We start from the raw sequence: 23,719 nt of genomic DNA, 5'->3' as shown, positions 1-23,719 counted from the left end.
TGCTGCTGCTGTGGTGGAGTGAGGACAAAAACCTGATTGGCATAGATTTAGAGAGAATGGGAAGAAGAAACAGTGAGTTTAGATAGTTACTTTTTGGTGGTTTTGCTCTTATAGGGAACCAGAGAGGTGAGACAGTAGCTTGAGGGGAATGCACAGTCAAGAGAGATTTTAAGATTAAAGAAGTTGCAGCATATCTCTGCTAATGGGATTGTTCTGGTCAGAGGGAAAAGGTGATGCAGAGGAAAGAGAGAATTGCTAGAAGTGTCCTTGAGTTCTTGAGGAGTTGGGGTCTGGTGCGCAACTGGAGGAGTTGGCTTAGGAGCTTCACCAGTTCATCCACAGTAACAAGAGGAAGGCTGACTACTGGTAGGAGGGCAGAGGAGGAGTTCTCTTCTGATTGTTCTTATTGTCTCAGTGAAATATAAAAGATGAGCTGAGACGGAGGTTTGGAAACCTGAGGCCTGGAGTTGTTGTCTGGGTGACTGGGAGGAATCAATGGAGCACAGAAGTGTAATAGCATTGTGGTATGACTGCTGGACAGCACAAAGGTCTGTTTTAGTGAGGCTGGTTGGTATGGTGTGGTTGTGTTCTTTAGCCATGTTTACCTGCTCTGATGCTGGTGTGGATTAATCAGGGGAAAGTTTTGCCAGGTGAGTACAGCCAACAACGAGAAGGGGAAGTGGACCAAAGGATCAGAGCCAAATAAGGAAAGAAAATTTGGGGGAAGGGGGTTGAATCACTGATTTGGAGATCCCATTGGGGGTGAAAAGTTGTTAGCATCAGAACTAAGCTGGGAAAGGAGTGAGTTGCTGGTGGGGTTCTCAGAATTAAGGTGGTGGAAGAGGTGCAGTTGTTACCACTGTGGTCTAGAGTGTAGAGCAGTGCCGTCCAATAGAAATGCTAAGATAGAAATGCTAAGCCACACGTGTAACTTAAAGATTTCGTTACCACAGTAAACAAGTAGAAACAATGAAATTGTTAATATATTGAATCCAGTATAGCTAAAACGCTATTTCATGATGTGATACTGGCCACATTTCAAGTGCTTAGTAGCCCTTATATCTGGAGAGTAGTGGCTGCTTTGTTGGACAGCACTCCCTATGCCCACGGGAGTGGGTGGCAGAGGTGGGGTGGAGGGCAACCTGATTGGAGGAGGGGCTGTCAAGGAACTGAGAGGTGCACATGTTGGAAGTGTACTCAGGAGTTATGGGCAGTATCAGAGAGAGACAGTGGGCCAGTTAGGGTAAAATGATGAAGGTAGGAGGTTGAGAATGTGGGGGATTTTGTTGAGTGAACACAAGCTCTTATCTAAGTTTGGGGCATTGGGTGGGCTGACTAGGGGATGCAGAGCCATATGGAGGTGAGAGTCTAGGGGGTCAGAGATAAGGGATGACCTGGAAGTCTTGGGTGAGTTACATAAACAGCGATGGGGGGAGGTGTTGTCTCCCAAGATCTGTTGTTAAGGTAAAAAAGATTGCCGAACTGTATGGCATGCCACTGTATTTAATCATAAAGGTCATATACTCTGATTCTTTATTTATAGAATATCTCAGAGGGTATATTGGTTGCCTCTGGAGTAGAAGGTATCTTTGGCTGTATCCCCTTTTGTACTCTTAATTTTTGGCTGCACTGCACGGCATGTGGGATCTCAGTTCCCTGACCAGGAACTGAACCTGTGCCCCTTGCAGTGGAAGCAGGGAGCCTCAGCCACATGACCACCAGGGAAGTCCCCTTTTTTGTACCCTTTAGATTTCTTTCTTTTTTTTTTTTTAAGTGTACAATTTGATTTTTTTTTATTAGTAATATATATAATGGCAATCCCAATCTTCCAATACATCCCACCCCACCCCCCACCCTCCCCACCCTGCCCCGCTTTCCCCCCTTGGTATTCATATGTTTGTTTTCTACAGCTACATCTGTGTCTCTTTTTCTGCCTTGCAAACTGGTTGATCCGTACCATTTTTCTAGATTCCACATATATGTATTAATATACGGTTATTTGTTTTTCTCTTTCTGACTGACTTCACTCTGTATGGCAGTCTCTAGGTCCATCCATGTCGCTACAGATGTCCCAGTTTCGCTCCTTTCTGCAGCTGAGTAATATTCTCTTGTATATATGTACCACATCTTCCTTATGCATTCATCTGCTGATGGACATTCAGGTTGCTCAACCACATGAGCAACCAGGGAAGTCCCCTTTTTTGTACTCTGTAGATTTCTTTATCACATATGTGCAAGCCTTTGCATTTCTTTTGACTCAATAATTCCTACTACACATTCAAAAGAAATAATTCTCGGTGCTCAAATATTTGTGCACAAAAGTCTGTCAATAGTGTGTTTATCATAGGATTATTTTGTTGATGCTGGAAAAGCCATGAACAATCTGTGTCCTACGCTAAGGCATTATAGTATACCCATGTAATATAATGGTGTATAGCCATTTAAAGTGACTGTTTAGCAGTATTTAGTGACAAGGCCAAGTGCTTATGACATTAAATGGGAAAGTGGTATTAGAAAATGCACTAGCTGACTTATAGCAGGTACCTGTACCACTTCAATTTGGGAATGTCAAAAGGACAGAAAAAACCCCAACACAATAAATATTCCATCTGTGTGTGCACTGGTATTTCTCATATGTGGTTTCTCCTCACTTTCTAAACTGTTGCTGAATGTGCTGATTGGATTTATTTCTGGACACAGAGCCAGTCTGCCTACATGTTCTAATTCTGTCAGTTTTAATTAACAATGAATAGCGGTGTGTATCTTAAACAGGAGGTCTCTGGCAGGATCCTGAAGCCTATGGCAGTTAGCAGCTGCCTGCAGGCCGCCTCCAGAGTATAGTTCCACAGACTCCTGTTGGCCAGAAACAAATGAGAGAGCAAGTAGCTAACAAGAGTGAAGGTGTAGGAGTCTTATGGAACTGTGGAAAGGTTAATCCGGTAAGGTGGAAAGGTTAATCCAGTAAGTAAGTCTTTGTGCCTCAAGATACCTAGAGGAGTACACGGTAGGTTTTGTCATTTAATGGTTAATTGCCACCTAGGGCAGACTAAATAGTTTATAAGTAATTGTATGTTAGAGGCTCTTTTTCCCTTTTCCACTCCCATCTAGGTCTTGAGTAGACTTTTGCATTACCCCCTCCTAGGAAGATTGTTTACTAAATATAAGCCTGTGTTTTACTTAGTATTTTAAGCTGTGTAGAAGGAGGGGGTGTGCTGGTTTCTGCTGTCATTCAGCAAGTGTCATCCTAATCTAAAATCCTCTGATTTGTTCTCATTCTCTCTAGGTAGCAGAGGCTCAACGGGCAGAGTTTAGCCCTGCCCAGTTCTCTGGTCCAAAGAAGATCAACCTGAACCACTTGTTGAATTTCACCTTTGAACCCCGTGGCCAGGCAGGTCATTTTGAAAGCAGTGGACATGGCAGCTGGGGAAAAAGGAACAAGTGGGGGCATAAGCCTTTTAACAAGGAACTCTTTTTACAAGCCAAGTGAGTATAGCTACTCTTAGGAGGGAAGTGAAATTGAGCCTTTGGGCATTTGTGGTGCAAAGAGGCTTCTTTTACTTTATTTTTAATTAAAAAAATTTTTTTTATTATTTTTTATTTATGGGCTGTTTTGGGTCTTTGTTGCTGCGCCTGGGCTTTCTCTAGTTGCAGTGAGCGGAGGCTATTCTTCACTGCAGTGCACGGGCTCCTTACTGCGGTGGCCTCTCTTGTTGTGGAGCACGGGCTAGAGGCTTATTTTAAACTGCTATGGGAGAGAGGTGGAAAGGAAGTTGATTCTTTCTCTTTCACCTTGCCTTGAAAACACAAATGTGTTTCAGGTGGCTGTTCTTGGTGCTCAAAAGAATATGATGCTTAAATAAATAAATGCTAAAATTAAATAATGTTTTCGTATGATGATGAGGCAGAAAAAGTGTTTGTTTGCTTTGAAATTGAATCCAGATATGAATCTTGTTTTGGCCTTCAACCTTGGGTAACTTACCTAACCACTTTGAGATTCAACTTTTTTTTTTCCTTTATAAAGGAGGAGACATTACTTAAGGAAGAATTGAATGCCAAGTTGGAGTGCTTGGCATACATTTGCTCAAATACTGATTCTCTTTTGTTTCCTTTTGTGTGGCATTAGTTGTAAGGTTTGACCTTGGATCTAGACTGAAGTAACCATTTAGTACTTTACATAAACTGGTGGGAGTTCCCTGGTGGCCTAGTGGTTAGGATTCTAGGCTTTCAGTGCTGTGGCCTGGGTTTGATCCCTGGTCAGGGAACTGAGATCCCCCAAGCCGTGTGGCATAGCCAAAAAAGGAGGGAAAAAAAAAAATCAAAACAAAACAAAAAACTGGTACTTAAATGGTTGAGTGGAGACAGTCTTTTCTACTTCCTTGAAGACTAGTGGTTTCTGGGGGTGAGGGAGGAAATCTGGCTTCCCTTCTGGTTGATGGAGCTACAGTCTAGGTTAATTTTAGTTCAGGGGAGGCCTGCAGGCAGCTTGGCTGGGCCTGGAAGCAGAAGAACAGAGTTCATGGATTTAGACTCCTACCCCGCTAAGTCTTTGGATTCCTTCCAGAGCCAGGACTTAGAACTGAGGCTGAATTCTGTGCTTCACAAACCATGGCTGCTGATGGCCTGCATTTCATTTCTAAGTGAAGAGATGATGAATTTCTGCTGAGGTCTTGTTGGTGGATTCTGACGGTCTGCCTTCTTGGCTCTCCTTCTTTCTAGCTGCCAATTTGTGGTGTCTGAAGACCAAGACTACACAGTTCATTTTGCTGATCCTGATACCTTAGTCAACTGGGACTTTGTGGAACAAGTGGTGAGTAGCTCAGCTAAGCTTCTAAGCGATTAGTGGGAGAGAGAACCAAAGAAAGGGACTGTGGTGACAGCAGCTTTTGGTTGGCTTTACTGCTGATCCCCCTTTCTGCCTGGCCTTACTGTAGACATTTTTCAGAGATCAGTGCTGGTTTCTTCTGGAGTTCATTTTGTGCTAATTGGCTCTGGCCTGCAGGACTGGGTGTTGGAGGGCTCTGATCTGTGGGATAAAAGCCGTCCTGTCTACTACCTCTTCCCTTCTGGGAAGAAGTAACCAGAGGAATATGAGAACTCTGGTTATCCTCCTGACTCAGGATGGGCTCGTTATATGGACACTGCTTCATCAGTAGCCATATGTAATAATCAGTATCAAATTAGGCCTTGGCCTGTGACAGGTGAAATGAGCCACATAGCTGTACTCCTGTCCAGGCTACTGCTGCATGTGTCTTCTCTTGAAGTTATGGGCTCTGGGTATCCCCTTGTCACTCCTAGGTTATATGGTGTAGAATACCTTTCAAAATGATAGACCCCCAAAGCCTGGACTCCCATTACTGTGAAAATTCATAAAATCATCTGAGAATGACATAGAAGGCCTATGAAACTTAAGTTCTATATGCATAAGTTCTATATGTCTCTTTTTTTTGAGACATATAGTATAAAGTAGAAGTCTCATCGACTCCTCTGTTGGAAATTATTAGTACATTATTTCTAGACCCCTTTTGTGCCTTATGTATGTATACATATAAATCTTTTTTTGTAAATGGGATCATAATGATTTCTGTCATTGTTTCTCTTTGATGTAGAACCCCCGAAATACCCTAGTGTCATATAGTTGTTCTGTTACATTAAACTATTATTATGGTTTCCTTCATGACTTGCTTGAAGTGCTATTGTATATATATGTACCTGCACTGTTGAACGGTTTCATGAAGATGTGCTGTTAGAAACGTATAGGGGTGGGGATGGAAGAGGAGAGGCTTTAACTTTGACAATCCCTAGTCAATTCTGAAAGTAGTTTATTTTAACCTGTGGTGGCATTTTGTTTCAGCGCATTTGTAGCCATGAAGTGCCATCTTGCCCAATATGCCTGTATCCACCTACTGCAGCCAAGATCACCCGCTGTGGACACATCTTCTGCTGGGCCTGCATCCTGCACTACCTGTCCCTGAGTGAGAAGACCTGGAGTAAATGTCCCATCTGCTACAGTTCTGTGCATAAGAAGGATCTCAAGAGGTAAGGTGGAGGTATTTACTAGATTAGACCCCAGTCTGCTACCTCCTTACCCTGCTACATATAAATGTCCATGTTACAGTGTTGTTGCCACAGAATCACGTCAGTATGTTGTTGGTGACACCATTACAATGCAGCTGATGAAGAGGGAGAAAGGCGTGTTGGTGGCCTTGCCCAAATCCAAGTGGATGAATGTAGAACATCCTATTCATCTTGGAGGTGAGTTTGGTTAATTTGGGGGGCAGATAATGGTTGGGTATACCCTTTAAAGCTACTGAATATATCTTTCAATTGTTAGAAATTTAGCCTTTCAGCAAGCCATTTCTAGCATTTCCAAATTAGTCTCAGTGTTCCAGTAGGTTGGGGTGGAGTTTGCAGGAAGTGGTTTAACTGTTGCTTTCAAGTTTGGTTCAGTTGTAAAATGAAAAATTAAAATACATCTAAAGCTTTATTGAGTAGTGTCTGGTGCTGTGCCCAGTTTTTGTGGATTCCACAGTCAGCCGGTCTTGGCACCTGTCATCAGGAACTCAGTAGTCTAATAGAAGAGACAGACTGGTAGCCAGGCAGTTCGGACCTAGAGTGTGGTCAGTGCTATGGAAGTGAGCATTGGATTAAAGTGGTATTTCAGTTTCTGGGCGAAAGAGATTTTTCAATAAATGTTACGGAAACAATTGACTCTTACGGAAAAAATAAAATAAAATAAAATTAGATCCTTATATCATTCATAAAAATGAATTCCTGATGGATTGAAGAATTAAATGTAACAAAATCCAAAACTTTTAAAAGAAAATATAGGAAAATATCTTTATAAATCTTCAGGTTTTTTTAGCTGGATGGATTTTTGAACTAGGCTGAAACAATAGATGCTATGAAAGAAAAGGTTGATGAATTTGATTTTATAAGAATAAAATCCAACAAGACTTCTCAAAGTCAACAGATGATAAATAAACTTAGGGGAAGATTTACATATTTAAAATACAGATTAATGTCCAGAACATATAGGTGTTCTATAAATTAGATTAATAGTCTAGTAGAAGAATAGGCTAAGCATGTGGCAAAGCATTTCCCAGAAAAGGGTACCTGAGTAACCTCCAAGTATCTACAGAGGTTTAACTTTGCCTAGAGTTATGCAAATCTAAATGCCTCCCCCCCCCCCCACACACACACACACACAATGAGGCAGATACAAGCATACCTCTTTTTATTGTGCTTCACAGATACTGCGTTTTGTTTTGTGTTTTTTTTGGCACATGGGCTTAGTTGCTCCGCGGCATGTGGGATCTTCCTGGAGCTGGGATCAAACCTGTGACCTCTGCATTGGCAGGCAGATTCTTAACCACTGCGCCACCTAGGAAGCCCCTGCTGCGTTTTTTTTTAACAGATTGAAGGTTTGTGGCAACCCTGCCATGACAGATGATGGTTAGCATTTTTTAGCAATGAAGTGTTTTTTAATCAAGATATCTACATTGTTTAGACATAATGCTATTGCACACTTTATAATAGACTACAGCACAGTGTAAGCATAATTTCGCATGTACTGGGAAACCAGAACATTCGTGACCCACTGTATTGTGATGCTCACTGCATTGCAGTGGAACTAAACAGTCGTATCTCTGAGCTATGCCTGTGCTGGGTTTTGGCAGGGGTGGGGAAATGGGTACTGTTGGTTCTTGGTAGGAGTTTAAATTGATAACAGCCTTTTGAGGGGGTGGGGAGGGGGACGGATTTGGTAGCATTTAAAATATGCACAACCTTTGATTCAGCATTTATACTTAAATATCATTAAAAAATCATTTGTACCAAGAAGCATGTATAAGGATTTTTTTGTTACAGTGTAATAGAAATTGGCAATAACCTAAATGTGCCACGAGAAACTTACTTATTAGAGTAAATCATGCTGTCGAACACTATGCAGAAGGTAAAAATGAGATAGATCTGTGTATTAACATTTTTTTTTATAAACTTATTTATTTATTGGCTGTGTTGGGTCTTCGTTGCTGCACACAGGCTTTCTCTAGTTGCTGCGAGCGGGGGCTACTCTTCATTGTGGTGCGCGGGCTCCTCATTGTAGTGGCTTCTCTTGTTGTGGAGCATGGACTCTAGGCACGTGGGCTTCAGTAGTTGTGGCACATGGGCTCAGTAGTTGTGGCTCACAGGCTCTAGAGCACAGGCTCAATAGTTGCGGCACCCAGGCTCAGTTGCTCCGCGGCATGTGGAATCTTCCGAGAGCAGGGCTCGAACCCGTGTCCCCTGCATTGGCAGGCGGATTCTTAACCACTGCGCCACCTAGGAAGTCCTGTGTATTAACATTTTGAAAGATTTTATGACACATTGAATGAAAAACAAACTGCAGAACAAATTTAAAGTTTATCATATATGGACAAACCTTTATTTATGAACATGGATATATATGAATGTATAGAAAAAGGTGTGAAGGACACATTCAGATTTGTAAATGGTTATCTCTGGGTGGCTACTAGGTTGGGAGGGTGGGAAAACAGGGTATTTCAAGGGTTTCTCAAAAGATAACATAGTTTTAAACTTTTTTTAAAGTCCACAAAATATGGGGGGAGGGAAGTAAAGGAAGTAAATCATCCATGATCCTTTTACCCAAAGGTACCCCCAAAATGTTAATTGTAGAGGTTTTTTCTATGCATGTGTATTTTTGTGAGATTGGGATTGTTTTCTTCTTTGGCATCTGTTTTTTCCCCATGTAATATGGCTATTTCTCCATGTCACTGAATGCCTCTTTCTTAGAAAAGTATTTTTAATGTCTGCAAAATTCTCTTTAATGAATATACCATCATGTCATTAACTATTTCTTTATTGGAGTCACTAGTTGGTTGCAGCTTTTCTGATACTAAAGATAATGCTATAATTAATGAATATTGTGTGTTTTTTGGGGGCGGGGGGGGGCGCTCTGCCACGCCGCTTACAGAATATTAGTTCCCCCACCAGGGATTGAATCTGGACCCTCAACAGTGAAAGTGCGGAGTCCTAACTGCTGGACTGCCAGGGAATTCCCAGAACATTAATTTTTTGACTATATCTTTGGTTTTCTTAGGATAGCTTTCTTGTGTTATGGAGTCAGAGTTATAAACCTTATATTAAAGTCATTGCTAAATTTTTTTAAGGAGAATATGCCAAATCGTTCCATTTTCACCTTAGGAAAAAAACTGTGTATCAAAGTTCCTATTTAGCCACACAGCCGTGAGCTTTGAGTTTTGCATTTCTGTCATCTTGTTGGCTTTCTTATAGATGAACAGCACAGCCAGTACTCCAAACTGCTGCTGGCCTCAAAGGAGCAGGTGCTGCGCCGGGTGGTTCAGGAAGAGAAAGCAGCGCTCGAGCAGCAGCTGGCAGAGGAGAAGCACACTCCCGAGTCCTGCTTTATTGAGGCAGCTATCCAGGAGCTCAAGGTGAGATGGTGCCCTGGAAATGGGTGGTGGTGATTAGTTACATCAGGCCCACATTTAAGACTGTAAGCAGAGAATGGCTAAAAAAGCAGATTTGCTCTGGGCTTTGGTGATAGGAGGGAAGGGGTTGGCCTAGTGGATTTTGAAGTGCTCTCTGGAGCTGAAAGAAACAAGTCAAGGTGATCTTATAACTGAGACCTCTGAGTTTCTTAGATTAGCTGTGCTCTTTATTAAGCGAGGTAGGTTTTTTTTTTGTTCTTTAGGAAAACACTTGGATTTACTTTTGGAGATGTTTTATTTGAGGGACATTATGGCCTCTCCAGCAGGCTCTAGCAATGCCTGCTGAGGATTTTAGAGCAGCAAGAATCATCCAGATATAGAATTCCCTATGTCCTGTATCCTCTACAATAGGAATTCTTAAGCTTTAACAAGCATCAGAATCACTGGTTGTTGGGCTCCACCCTGATAGACTGATTCAGTATGTCTAGGCTCAGTAAGCTTAATAGTGTGCATTATAACAAGTTCCAGGGTGGTTCTGATGCTGCTCACCCGCAGATCACATTTTGAGATCACTGATCTATGTTAGAACAGTGAAAGCCCACATGAAAGGGGCTGTGCTAAGGTACTGTACTTACCTCACTTAAGCTTCATAACCCGATGGGATAGAACAACTATCTGCTTTCATGGATGAGGAAGTGGAATCATGGGTTAGAGAGTTTACTTGAGGACATATAACAAATAAGAGCTGAAGCTGGCGTTTGAGTTCTTGTCTCTCTGACTCAAGTCCTCTTTGGGCAGGGTTCCGTGTATTTACTTTTTATTTCTTTCTGTAACGCAGAGCATTTGTTCAAATGCATCTCAGGGAGAAGAAAAGCTACGTAGAAGCAGAGCTGTCCAGGTTGAGGTGGGGGTTGCCCAAACCCTTGTCTCCTGCACTGGGACTCTCTCTAAGCTTAATTTGTAAAAACTACAAAACTAGTTCTTTGTCCTTGGATTTCTGTTCAGGAAGCTTTTGTGTAGTATTGTCAGTATCATTGTCAGATGCTAAGCAGAATACCATCCCATTTGAGTACCAGATGCATTTGTTTCCTACTTCCTTTGGAGATTGAGAATTTTAAGTACTCACACTCTTCCTTTTTTGCCTTTTAACTTTTGTTCCTGTTGAGAGAGAGGCCATTGTAAGCTTTGGTCCTTCAAACGAAGTATGTTTCTGGTTTCCTTTCTGGTGCTCTAGACTCGGGAAGAGGCTCTGTCAGGACTGGCTGAAAGCAGAGGGGAGGACACTGGTGTGGTGGATGCTCTGGAACAACTGGTGCTGATGGCTCCCTTGGTGAAGGAGTCCGTTTTTCAACCCAGGAAGGTTAGTGTCCCTGTTACAGACTGAATGGCCACCGTTCCTCAAGGTTGCTCTTCAGCTGGTAGGCACTGTTGTGAGATCTGAACTTTTTTGGGAGGAGGGAACTGAGTGTTTTCCTGTGTGCTGATTAGTTCTTTCCCCAGTGGTGTTAAATCAGTGAACGTGCCTGTCTCTGCCTTTCTGTGACCTACAGTTTGTCCCCACAGGGTGTGCTGGAGTATATGTCTGCTTTCGATGACGAGACCACCGAATTTTGTTCTCTGGGCTCTTCTTCTCACCCTCTTGCTCTTCCTCTGGTGGAGGAAGAGGAAGCAGTGTCTGAACCAGAGCCTGAGGGGCTGTCAGAGGCCTGTGAGGACTTGGAGCTAGCAGAAGACAATCTTGGAGAGGGGACCACTTGTACCGAGTCCAGCCAGCAGGAACCCATCACTAAGCCAAGCATCACACACCTGAGCAGCTCTCCTTGTTACTACTTTTACCAAGGTGAGCCTCCCTGAGGAGGAGGGCTGGGTTGCCGCTTAACGTTTCAGAGAAGTGATCTGGCTCTCTAAGCAGAGGGAGGTATTGCTGCTAGATCCTGGGCTCTTGGGTCAGTTGTGCCTTTCAGCTTGGGGAGGGAGAGTCGGGCCTGGTATAAGGAGGGCTGTGACTTGAGGACTGGCCAAGACTGTTGTGTGATAGAGCCACTTGTCTTCAGCGGAGGACGGGCAGCACATGTTCCTGCACCCTGTGAATGTGCGCTGCCTCGTGCGGGAGTACGGCAGCCTCGAGCAGAGCCCTGAGAAGATCTCAGCCATGGTGGTGGAGATCGCTGGGTACTCCATGTCTGAGGTAAGGGCCTGCCTTGTGAGGTGGAGGGGCGGGGAGTGGCATTAACCTAATCTCTTTGTGGTGGGCCTGGCCGATCCAAGTTCACAGACCTTCAAGTCCTTTAGTTTTTGTGGTTTTAAGTCTTGTTGTCAGTGATGGTGCCTGCGAATATTTGAAAAGTTAAATGGTGTTTCCCAGCATGCTGGGGTTCTGTTAGGTCAGTCACCACTGTTCTCTGTATCACAGGTTCGTTTATTGTAGTTTGGGAATAGAGATGTCTCCTAGTTTCATTTGAGATGAGTTTATTTTTGTTTCTCTTTCTCCTTATTGCTTGGGAGAAATGGCCAAGAAGACAAAGTCCTTGGAGGCTTTAAGCTAGCTTACATAAGCTCAAAATGAATTTTTACATATGTGAATTTTTGCCCTTTGAGAGTTACCACTGTATTAATCACAAATTTGTTAAAAGCCTCAAATTTAGAGACTTTTTAAGTACTACAAATTTTCCATCAAACATGCAGAAAAAGAATAAAAAGAAAATTAAATTAGTTGGCTTCATGTTTTATTGTTTTAGGCCAAGCTTTGTTCAGTAGGGAAACCTGCTTTATCTGCCTTCCCAGTTATCATTAATTCTGTCAGTGGTTCCCAGATTTTTTTGCCAATAAATAACTCTTATCTTCCTTATTCTCCCGTTTGTTGTGGACCCCTAGAAAATCAGAAACAGCTGATCAGCTTTAGATCATTCATTACCAGGCTCAATTAATTGATTTGCAGCACAAACCAAAAAACTTTTAGGTGCTTATTTTACCTTATTGTAGGTTGACAGTTTCTGTTCAGCTTTTCAGAATGGTGATAACTTGAGCACTACTCTTTGAGCCCCAGTGCCATCTGAGAGGGTGTGTTATACTGCTGGATATCTGGGGTGGGAACCTCTGCTCTCAGAGTTAGGCCTGATCTGAGTTGAGCGTCGGTTCCTTTTCCCATATAGGACGTGCGACAGCGTCATAGATACCTCTCTCACTTGCCGCTCACCTGCGAGTTCAGCATCTGTGAACTGGCTCTGCAGCCTCCTCTGGTCTCTAAGGAAACCCTAGAGATATTCTCAGGTGAGAATGCCCCATGCTTTGCTTCCCTTTATAGTAGAATTCAGGGATTCTTGTGACTAGAAACCCAGTGTGGGAGGAAGTAAGGAGCCTTGTCATGATTCTCAGAACCTCCTGATACACTCCATCCATTCATCCAGTCCATCTGGGCCCACTCGTGTGCCCTTAGCTACTAGTCAGCTGGGAGGAGTTAATGACCAGGCTGTCATGGGTCTGCCTCCTCACAACCTCTCCAACCCACAGATGACATTGAGAAGAGGAAGCGGCAGCGCCAGAAGAAGGCCCGGGAGGAACGCCGCCGAGAGCGCCGGATTGAGATGGAGGAGAACAAGAAACAGGGCAAGTGTAAGTTTAAGAACGCTCATCTTTGATGAGCACAGCTGTGCATTATTATACGGTGGGCCCAGGGGCCAGACTGCTTAGGTCATATCTCAGCTCTGCCATTTGCTTTCTTCAGCTTTTAAATGTGACTTGTGAGAGTATCTCCTTCATAGGCTTGAGACTTAATGAGTTGATGCTCGTCAAAGTGCATAGCACATAGTAAAGAGTAAGATTAAATTCATCCTTGGCATAGTGGGTGAAAAAACCTGAGGGGCAGGGAATTGGAGATTTGCTGAATGCTGGGGATAAGTGGCCCATGTGCTCCCTGGATACACTGTTGGCCTCACCTTTAACTCTGGAGACATCTGTACATAGCAAGTCTACCAGAAGAGTCTGAAATAGTAGAAACCTATTGGCAAACTAGGAAATACATGCAGGAAGTTAGGTTTGAGCTCTTTCATACCAGTAAGTAGTCTTTTGATCTGATTCTTCAACATAAGTGTCATAAAACCAAGGATTGTGTGACATGTGGGCTTAGTTAACTTCTGGAAAGGACTTAACTATTCTTACTCCATATGATGTGGTAAACATAAATTTTACTTCTCTAACTGGGATAAGTATATAGCTGGCATCCCAGTCTTAGTGTAGCTGTTTGGCACAAGTCCTAAACATTGAGAAAATGAATGTTTCAGGAACAAAGGCTTTTTAAACTTTTTTATTATGGAAAAATATTCAAACACAAGTATACAGAATAATATAATTAACCCCCAAGTTTACCACCCAGCTTCAACCATGAATAGTAAAACAAAGGCTTTTATAGCAAAACAAAGACATATTATAAAGTGACAGTTATTATAAATTTGGGTTTTAAAGGTCTGTCTCCATCCTTCAGACCCCTAGGGGATTCACGATTCATGCTGACCGTCCACAACTGTTGGAAAAAATTTGAGGAATTCTGTAAATGGGCCTACCATTTTTGTTTTTCCTTTGCAGACCCAGAAGTCCACATTCCCCTAGAGAATCTACAGCAGTTTCCTGCCTTCAGTTCCTATACCTGCTCCTCCGATTCTGCTTTGGGTCCTACCAGCAGTGAGGGCCATGGGGCTCTCTCCCTTTCTCCTCTTAGCAGAAGTCCAGGTTCCCAAGCAGGTAAATAGAGTTGGGATTTAAAGAATGAAGTTGACCACCAGCCACAGACCTTAAACAAAGCCCTAGTGTCCATATTTACAACCCCGACCTTGGCTTGGTGTGGTCTTTAGGTGACTGACCGTATTTGGGTAGTTAATAGATTCCTGAGGTATGTCAAATTTTTACCATTTGATTCACTTTTCCATTGGCTGTACCAACTACTTTATGCCCTGCTGGCTTCTAAAAACTTCAGGCAGCTCATACAGCAGGATGGTTAAACCTAGAATCTTCTCTGCAACCCAGATGTTTTATTTCTAGTTTCTGTCTTTGAGATACTCCCCCTGTTATGTGTGAACATCTTTATATATGTCTTCTTATTGTAGCATAGTTTATAATAGGGGGGAAAAGCCAGCTACAAAGTCTACTGGTAGGGAAATGGCTAAATTACAGCATTTATACTATGAAACTCTTTAAACCTATTGAAAAAGGAAATAGCTCTCTTCCTGAGCTAATGGGTAGACGTTTAAGATAAAGGAAAGTTGTAGAACAAAACATGATACCATGTTTTTTCTTATATATAGAGTATATTAATGTATTATGAAATTAAACAGTTAAGAGGAGTTACTATAATTTCAGAGCTGTCTTTTCTGATCTTCATTCACCTGGCAGATAGTTTTTGACACTTAAAATTTATTTTTGTCAGGCATTTTCAATTAAAGGTCGAAAATCAGAATATTTAAAACTCTTGGTGACCCTTGTGATCATGTGCCTATCACTTGGCAGATTTAGGAGCCTGAGACTAAGGCAGGGACTCGGTTAGTGGCAGGGACTGGGACTAGAATCTGGATCTTGAGGGCTGCACAACCATTATGCTCTTCAGTTTAACTGAGAAGAGAACGACTATACAAAGAAGTAGGGCAAAACACTGACTGCATCATCTGTGATATGAAGATTGTTTTCATGTTACTAGCTTTCCTGAAGGTATATTGGCTTTAATGTATTTAGGGAAGAGCAGTTGGATGGTCCTAGGAATAAAAGTACCACAGAGCCCTGGCTGACTGGGCTGCTCTCTCCCCTGCTGCTGGGAGAGTGAGTAGGCCTCTCCCTCCCAGCAGCGATCAGGGCAGTAGGTAGACTGATCTGTGGGAAATGTTCACCTCTAGTTTAGAAAGGTTGGAGAAGGCTGTTACCTAGGAAGTGTCAGGGAAAAGCTTGCATCTTGCTGGATTTCGTTGCTCTGTGTGTTTTGGATTCTAACTGAATATTCCTAGGTCATAGACACCTGCTGGCTGGAACATAAAGGCTGACCTGATTACATTTTGTATCTTTTTTCTTGGAGCTTTTTCCTCCATATACAGCCAGTCCATGACAGTCCAATACCTCAGGCCTTGAGAGCTGGCTGATGTGGAAAGAGTTTTTATTGCTGTGGGAATGGGTTTTGCTGTGCCTTCTAGTGTTATCATAACCATGAAACTTTTCTCTCCCTATACTGATCACTTAGTGTGTGAACAGTAGGCTATGTTCTGGGCTTTATAAGCACGTGGCCAGGGCTTCCTAGGTGGCGCAGTGGTTAAGAATCCGCCTGACAATGCAGAGGTCACGGGTTCGATCCCAGCTCCAGGAAGATCCCACATGCCACGGAGCAACTAAGCCCGTGTGCCAAAAAAAAAAAAAAAAAAAAAAAAACCCTATTTCAAAATAAGCACGTGGCCGAGTTGAAGGTGGACCAAGGTTAGCTTTCTGAGGCAGGGTTCCTCTCTCTCTTATTAACAGGACACTAACTCTTTGGAATTTGACTTGTATAATCAGGTCTCTGGTTCCCTTTCAGACTTTCTGCTGACCCCTCTGTCACCTGCTGCCAGTCAGGGCAGTCCTTCATTCTGCGCTGGGAGTCTGGAAGAAGACTCTCCCTTCCCGTCCTTTGCCCAGGTAAACCCTGTGCTTGTGAAGCAGCCCAAGGGTATTTAACATGAACTCTGCTGCTTGTTTTGTTGGAAATTCCTCTGTTGGAGACTGGGAGACTTATACAGGCTAATGTTGCACTGACTCTAATAATCATGGAAGGCTTTTTAAAGAGGGAAGCTCATGGGTTTAGTCTCTGATTATTACCATAGACTTACCAAGGAAGGAGGCCAAGAGTAGCTGAGGAAGAATCAGAGTTTTAATTATTTAACAAGTCATTAGATACTTGTGTACTGAGCACTGTTCTAGGGGCTGGGGACACGTCAGTCAATTTTAACTGGTCCCTGGTTCTGGGACCTCTGATTCAGGTGGTATGTATCTGTTACATATAATAAACCATTCTTCTTCACTTTGGGAAAGGAAAGGTGGTCTTGGTTAACTAGCCAAACCAGCTTTCTTAAGGAGTTGGGTTGGAGGCAACACTAGGCTAGTGAGATTTGATGTCGAATCAGTACTAATCTTTAAAACAAGTGAACACTCAGCATTCCTGCATTCAGATAACTGAAGAAAATGGACAGACAGCTTGACAAGCACCCTTGTAGGAAGTTAGTATTCCCTTCTTTGGGGCGAGTTTAGAATCATTAGCTTCACAGTTCTGTAGAGCAGTTAGTCGATATGGATGTTTCTCACGTACAAATGGCAGCTTGTGCTGAGAAATAAGCAGGAATTGAACTTTGGTGAGGAGAGTCCTTGAAGTCAAGGAGGATGAAATAATTGAGAGCAATCCTGAAAATGAATTGCTAGGTTTCACCGGTTATAAGCAAGTGGCTCCCAGGAGCTAGGTCAATGCCTAAGTTTTTTGTTTTCGTTTTTTTAAATAGCTAGGTTTTACTGCCATTGCTTTTTTTAACTTTATATTTTGAAAAATGTCAAACTTAGAATTGAAAGAATAGCATAATGAACATTCATACCTTTCACCAGTTGTTACTGTTTTGCTGTATTTTGCTTCCTTTTTCTTTGTTTTCATTTTGTTATGTTGAAAGTTATAGACCTCACAGACTTGAGAGATACATGCCCCCAAATGACATTCTCCTGTATAACTACAGTTATCAGTATCACATCAAAGACATTCAGCTGCTTTAATCCTAAGATAGCACATATTTTTATTTTCCCATTTGTCTCAATGTCCTGTATTATTTTCAGCCAGATTTTTTTTTTTTAATATTTATTTATTTGGCTGCATCAAGTCTTCGTTGCAGCATGTGGGCTCTTTGCAGTGCGCGGGTTTCTCTTTAGTTGAGGCACATGAGCTCAGTAGTTGCAGCAGGCTTAGATGCCTTGCGGCCTGAGGGATCTTAGTTCCCCAGCCAGGGATTGAACCTGCATCCCCTGCATCGGAAGGCAGATTCTTAACCACTGGGCCACCAGGGAAGTCCCTGTTTTCAGTCAGATTTAATCAAAGACTAATCATTGCATTTAGTTTGTCAAGTCTCTTTAGATCCATAAGAGTCCTTATGGCTTCTGTTTTTGGTTTTTTACATTGTGGCATGGATATTTTTGAAGCATCCAGGCTAGTTGTTCTATATATAATCCTACAGTTTGGATTTTTCTGATAGTTTCTTTATGAGTGGACTCAGGTTAAACATTTAAACATTTTTGGCAAGATTAAAATATAGGTGATATATTTTAATGATCTCGTAAGAGTAAGATGATTCACATGTTGTACTATTGGACCCCAAACTGCAAGGGACGAAGGGAGCAGATCATCAAAGTGGTACATGATGAAGAAAGTTCATCAGTGAAATCCACGTCTGCCAGTCGAACTCATCTTGCACAACATGCAAGCCCCACTTTGGGACACATTTAGGACAGGCATTCCTCCTTGAATTTTCTTGGGGTTGTCTCTTGGTAAAGTTCACCCTGCATGGCAGATGGGGTGCATAGTGGCCCCCAGCACTCACAAAGCTGGTCTTGGCCAAATGAGATGAAAAAACTCCACACTTACCGGCAGGAGGGATTGTTCTGATTTTACTGTACTTGCAGGAATCTGGTTTATGGCTCGATCTAAAAGTTAATAGTTAAGGACCTATTGGAAAAGCAAAGACCACAAGGTAATGAGGGCTGTGGGAGCAGTTTCGGGATAAAGTTAAATTGGTTTTTGTGGCCTTAAGTAACTGAGGTTTGATAGCCAGGTGGTTTGTTTTAAAATTGGAAGGTCCTGTACACTCCTTACTCCAAGAGGTTGATGTTTTTAGGTGTTTCCAGGGGAGCAGAAAATTTGTCAGAAGCAGGCAGTGACACAAAGTCAGGATTCCCAACTTCAGAATCTGAGTGTGAATCTCTTGTGCCTTCTTTGCAATATTCTTTACCTGTTTCCTAAGGAACAAAACAACTTCAGTTTCCCACCTTGTGGGTTTCACTGCCAGTTCCATTGGTGGGGATATGGACGACATGACCAAAACAGTGTTAGGAGAGAAGTATCTAGAAAATTTTTTCCCAGAGGGGGTAGTTGGTTCTTTGTCCCCCATAACCATCAGTGTCAAGGTAGGAGTCTGGAGAAGAAGTGGGGTCAGTTACTTACTTTCCTCCCTTTTCCTACTTTGGCAGATGCTGAGAGTTGGAAAAGCAAAAGCAGATGTGTGGCCCAAAACTGCTCCAAAGAAAGGTGAGGACGGCCCTCTGGTAAAGGGGAAATTTGGCCCCTTTCAGAAAGTAAAAGGCTCTAGTGTTGTTTCTGCAATTGTAACACTGGTGTTTTTTAGATGAAAGCAGCTTAGGTCCTCCTGCCCCTGTGGACAGCGATGGGGAGAGTGATAACTCAGACCGCGTTCCTGTGCCCAGTTTCCAGAATTCCTTCAGCCAAGCTATTGAAGCAGCCTTCATGAAACTGGACACGCCAGCTACTTCAGATCCCCTCTCTGGTAAAGGCACAGAAGTGGGGTGCTCAGCTCAGGGCTGTCAGTCCCTCCTGGACCCAGTGGCAGACATCACTAATTGGTTGCACTTTGCCCTCTGAGCCTCAAGGCTCACATCCTGGTGTCAACTAACATTCCATTTGGTATGTCAGCACCTTTTTTGCACCCCCAGATTAGTTTTTTTGAGGCCTTGGTGTGAAATTCTGAACTTTTTTTAACCTTCTAAGACACAGTGGTGGAGGGTAGATTTCTGAATCCCGAGTTGGTGAGGGTGGCTAATAGATTGAGAAGGTCAGGCTCGAAGAGCACCCCCACTCTGTGGTGTTCATGAACTAGATAAGAACAACACTAGCATTCATGGTGTGCTTCCTATATGCCTAGCATTGTGCTAATTTTATTCTCCCAGTAACCAATTTGAATGCGTATAACTCACAGATGAGGTAGGCTGGGGACATAAGTGATGTGCCTGAAGACAAACACCCAGAGTGTACAAGGACTGGGATTTGAATCCGGGCTAATTCCAGAGCCTGCACTCCTAGCTGCCTGAGACTCTCATTAATGAAAACTGGCCAGGGGGCAGGGGGATGGCATTCTAAGCTAAGCTCTTTCTGTTTTGTTTAGAAGAGAAAGGAGGAAAGAAAAGAAAGAAACAGAAACAGAAGCTCCTGTTCAGCACCTCAGTCGTCCACACCAAGTGACACTACTGGTCCAGGCTACCTTCTCCATCTGGTTTTCTTTTTTCTGCGCTTTGGTTTTGCTGCTGTAATTTTTAAGTATTTGAGTTTGAACAGATTAGCTCTGGGGGGAGGGGGTTTCCACAATGTGAGGGGGAACCAAGAAAATTTTAAATACAGTGTATTTTCCAGCTTCCCGTCTTTACACCAAAATAAAGTATTGACACTCACAAGAGATCTCTTTCTACCAAGGTTTTTAGTTTGTTGCCAGGTTAGTCTTTTTGACCCATGTGTAATTAGTTTTTCTCAACCCGAACTAAGTTTGAGTCCCTTGAAGCAGCCCAAACCAGTATTAGTGTTACAGCCCTGCTCTGCTGTGACATCTTGTGTCAGGGCTCCATGCTTTCAGCACACCTGTTGGTGTGTCTTTTAAAAATAGTTGAATCTTTTCTATCCATTCAGTTCTCCTCTTGTTATCTTTAAGAATCAGAAGGATGGGAATAATAGGATTTAGGACACCCAGCTTGAATTGCAGTTTTTCTTCTGACAAATAAGCAGGCTGTGGTGTCAGACCCAGGCTGCACTTGCTTGTGAGATGGAGCGTTTTGCCTCTTGAACGTGGCTTCTGTTTGGCAAGGAAAGCTGTAACTGTCATTGACTAAGGAAGCCCTGGGACCTGGCAACCTTTAGATCAAGCTTGTTTCAAGTGACAGTGGCCTGAGTTACAGAGCAGAAGAGTCTGGCACACCCGGAGGCAGAGCAGGACAGGTTTAAAAGCAGTGGGGTTGCCCACTGCCTAGAGCAGTCTTATGCCTTGTGTTGAGCTGAATTTGAGTGATGTGAATTATTTTGCTGCTTAATAAAGTGACCTCTAGGTGTAATAGACTATGAAGACAAATAGTTGCAATAAATCACCTGCACAAGCATTGTGAGCTTTCTGGTTTCTTTAAGATGATTTCAGGTCAGCTAGACATATACTCCTCACACAGCTACTGTGAGCTTGAATAGTTTGCGTAATGTCTTTCCTAGCCTAAGGCCTAAAGAGTTCTTCAGCTGGGCTTAGCTCTAAGCTCCCATTCTTAAGAGGAAGAGACCCTAAGTCAGGAACTCTTTCTGGGTGGATGAGGGGGCACATGAAGCAAAAAAATCACAACTCTCTGTTAAATGTGTAAGCGACTTTGAGCAACATGCATTTTATTAAGGAGAAAATATGTTCTAGAAATGTCTTTCATAGGTAGCAGATCAAAACTGATCATAAGTCTCTTGTCCCTCCTCATTTCTGTGAGTGTGTTGTTTCACCTGCCTTCAGGTGCCAGGCAGGTAAAAGGCAATGGGGAAGGGTGGAACTGCAGAAAACTACCAGAAGTTGGCAGCTACTACTTTACTTTGTAATAATGAGGTCAGGCAAGACAAGGTTTTTTCCCCACTCAAAAGTGCAAGAACTGTATTTTTCGTCAGGTTACCTGGTTAAGTATTAGCAAGGAACCTGGAATTCTTAAGCTTCCGTGGGTCAGTACTGAGACCAGCTATAGATCTGTGCCAGTTTAGTTGCTGTGTCTCACTCAAACTGCTACTCTGAATGACCTGGATTACTTAGGGCCCATCTTCGGGGAAGGGGGGTACAAGGTCTCAAGTGGGAGGCTAAGCATCTAGTACCACATACAGAGCCGGTCTTCCCACCAAGGCAGTGGGTAGAGGGGTGAAAGAGAGTCCGGGAAGTGTGGACTTGACATGCGCACTAAATGCTGCAGAAGCCAAATACATTTATTAAACCTGCTCTCAGCCAGGCAGTTAGATACAGAGATGTCTGTAACTACAGGGGCTTTACAACCTGCAGAACCACTTAACCAGGCAATACTGGGTAAAAGTGACTTTGATTAGTTTTAAGCAAATAAGTCCATTTTGAGCTAGTCATTTGGCCTCTGGTCAGCAGTCATCCAGTTTGAGAACTGCAGAAGATGCTGCTGCCTCCCTGAATGTCCTGTCCCAACAATGGGCCCTGAGGCTTGGGCACAGGGCAGTCTGCAGAGATTCACTCCATTGCCTCGGCAGCTTCCTCACCACCGCTATCTGAAAGCTCCTCCCCAGCCGACTCCTCTAGTAAACAGCTTCTTGTGACAGACTTCTGGATAGCCTCCCGCTCTCCTGGAGAAAGAGCATGGGTGATTAAAGATGTCTTTGGGAGTGACCACTCATTCAGCTGGAGGGGGAGGCCAGTCACTGCTCAGTGGGCACAAGGCTAGCATGCGTTACCTTCATCTGTGCAGTTCTGCAACAAGATTAACAGCTGTCTCCTGTTGTACTGAATCAGGAACTTCTGACATGTTCTAATTGTACCTGGCACATGAAAGAGCTTTGCGGTCAACAGCTTGTGAATGAGTCTTGCAGAGCTAGGAAAAAGTATCTTGCTCTTCCAGGAGAGCAGGAAGACCCACCCACCACTGAAGACTGAACCTGTTACCTACTGAAAATCAGACATATCACATGCACCCTACCTCCCACATGTAAGGTGTTGAGAAAACACTGGTAACGGTGTCCTTTGTTCTCCAAGTATGTGATGAAGGGAAGAGCTGACCACACAAGCCGGTAGAATTCCTTCCTGCATCGAAGTAGCACTATTCCGGTGTAGGCATTGAGGTATCGCACTACAGCAGGGGAAAAAAAAACATTTGGGGAAACTTTGGCTTCTCAGGAATGGGTTAAAAGTCTTAAATTGAGAGCCTGTGTTGTAGAGATTGTTTGAGGTAGTGGCACTTGGGATGCATCAGTGAGTAAAAACTGATTTCTGAAGGAAATAAATTAGGACAGACCTTCAGTTACAGAAGGGAGATAATATACAGTGCCTTGCACACCACTCAGAACTGGTGAATTTAGAATTTAAAATGCTCTTCCAATCCACTGACTAGTTAACTCAATACATGGGTGGGCACAGAGCTTCATCTTCCTCAGAAAGACCCCTGGCTGAAACACAAGCTGTCCTGCAGCTGGGCTATGCAGGCTCTTGTAGCAGCCAACTGAGTTTCACCTGATGTAGGAGGGTTATGCCTCTGTACATTACCTTCTTCGGGTTTCAATTTCCAGCATATGGTAAAAGAGGGAATGAATTTACATAGTGGGGCTGTTGGGAGGGCCCTCTTCTGCATTTAGATACACACGTTCTGTACTTTACGGGCCCTTTTTGGGGTTAATTTTGACTGTTTTTTCCATGTGGTGTCAACGTAACCAGTCAAATAACTTAGAACTATACACGGCTTTCTTCATTTTTTCACCATCTTATTAAACTCAATCCACATGTCAAATAGGTACAGGGGGTTCTTGCCCCAAGTCCCACTGCCTACTGCTCTTAGCTCTCCGCCTAACTTTGGACTCACCCAGACCTTGGGCTCAGGCTGAGATTCCTAAAAATATCTTTTTTTTGCCCCGCTTCATGTGGGATCTTACTTCCCTGACCAGGGGTCGAACTCGCGCCCCCTGCAATAGAAACGCGGAGTCAGCCACTGGACCGCCAGGGAAGCCCCAGAGGGCGACATCTTACATAAAACTGTGCGCAGGGCTTGGCCGTCCCTGGGGTCGCTCGTGCCCCTTCTTTCTCCCTCCTTAGGCCACAGCCCCCTCCAAATCCCTCCCTCCGCCGGGTTCCCCAGCCCCACGCACCCGCGAAGCCGATGGAGCAGGCGGCGGCGCCGAAAGTGCCGTGCACGCGGGCGATCGTCTCCCGCACCAGGCCGCCCAGCACTCGGTCCTCCAGACTCAGGCGGCAGCGGGGGTCGTCAGACACCACTTCACAGAGCAGGTACCTGCGGCGGGCGAGAGGGAGGTGAGCGCGGGGCCAGGCCCGCAGGAACAGGGAAAGGGGACGCTCACCTGTGCTTGAACCGCACCATGGCCGCCTCCGCCCCCGGCAGCGGGACGCGCAAACCGGATGTCTGCTTTGCGTTCGGCGGCCAATGGGAAGGGAGAGGGAGGAGGAGCTAGAATGTAGGCGGAGCCGCGCGTCAGTCTCCTTCGAGCCCCGCCTCCCTCTGCGGAGCGCAGGCGTCCTGCTCAGCTCTTGGCTGATGTA

At 43.8% G+C, this 23,719-nt stretch overlaps 2 protein-coding genes across 3 annotated transcripts in view; one reads left to right on the top strand and one right to left on the bottom strand.

Moving 5' to 3' along the window:
• RNF10 (ring finger protein 10) overlaps window positions 1-20,582 on the top strand; it is a 31,826-nt gene extending 11,244 nt beyond the window's left edge. Inside the window, exons 3-17 of the mRNA XM_057744460.1 lie at window positions 3,284-3,483; window positions 4,717-4,807; window positions 5,852-6,036; window positions 6,116-6,252; window positions 9,292-9,452; window positions 10,684-10,809; window positions 11,013-11,289; window positions 11,504-11,637; window positions 12,602-12,719; window positions 12,960-13,061; window positions 14,031-14,186; window positions 15,994-16,094; window positions 18,675-18,732; window positions 18,830-18,988; window positions 19,604-20,582. Of these exons, the coding sequence (XP_057600443.1) occupies window positions 3,284-3,483; window positions 4,717-4,807; window positions 5,852-6,036; window positions 6,116-6,252; window positions 9,292-9,452; window positions 10,684-10,809; window positions 11,013-11,289; window positions 11,504-11,637; window positions 12,602-12,719; window positions 12,960-13,061; window positions 14,031-14,186; window positions 15,994-16,094; window positions 18,675-18,732; window positions 18,830-18,988; window positions 19,604-19,680 (2,082 nt within the window). The 3' untranslated portion in view covers window positions 19,681-20,582. The remainder of the gene's footprint in view (window positions 1-3,283; window positions 3,484-4,716; window positions 4,808-5,851; window positions 6,037-6,115; window positions 6,253-9,291; window positions 9,453-10,683; window positions 10,810-11,012; window positions 11,290-11,503; window positions 11,638-12,601; window positions 12,720-12,959; window positions 13,062-14,030; window positions 14,187-15,993; window positions 16,095-18,674; window positions 18,733-18,829; window positions 18,989-19,603) is intronic.
• A 251-nt stretch (window positions 20,583-20,833) lies between these two features.
• POP5 (POP5 homolog, ribonuclease P/MRP subunit) lies at window positions 20,834-23,590 on the bottom strand. 2 transcript variants are annotated; one of them, XM_057744461.1, is made up of 5 exons: window positions 23,521-23,590; window positions 23,311-23,453; window positions 22,152-22,301; window positions 21,910-21,993; window positions 20,834-21,801 (listed from the first exon to the last, which is right to left on the bottom strand). In XM_057744461.1, exons 1-5 carry the CDS (start codon window positions 23,538-23,540, stop codon window positions 21,689-21,691), a joined length of 510 nt encoding a protein of 169 aa, XP_057600444.1. In that variant the 5' UTR covers window positions 23,541-23,590; the 3' UTR covers window positions 20,834-21,688. The 2 variants fall into 2 exon arrangements, with proteins under 2 accessions (XP_057600444.1, XP_057600445.1); XM_057744462.1 differs by lacking the exon at window positions 21,910-21,993.
• Between the last annotated feature and the right edge of the window lie 129 nt (window positions 23,591-23,719).

Source organism: Hippopotamus amphibius, chromosome 8 (genome assembly GCF_030028045.1).
Source record: "Hippopotamus amphibius kiboko isolate mHipAmp2 chromosome 8, mHipAmp2.hap2, whole genome shotgun sequence".
NCBI classification, from domain to species: domain Eukaryota; kingdom Metazoa; phylum Chordata; class Mammalia; order Artiodactyla; family Hippopotamidae; genus Hippopotamus; species Hippopotamus amphibius.
Note: the sequence above shows the minus strand (reverse complement) of the source record. Positions and strands in the feature narration are given on the sequence as shown.

Excerpts from the sequence above, each read along its gene's own strand:
- POP5 (XM_057744461.1), bottom strand. The coding sequence starts at position 23,540 with ATGGTGCGGTTCAAGCACAG. Across the intron at positions 22,302-23,310 it reads CTGCTCCATCGGCTTCGCGG|TGCGATACCTCAATGCCTAC; the intron begins GTGCGTGGGGCT and ends CCCCTGCTGTAG. Across the intron at positions 21,802-21,909 it reads GCAGAACTGCACAGATGAAG|GAGAGCGGGAGGCTATCCAG; the intron begins GTAACGCATGCT and ends CTCTTTCTCCAG.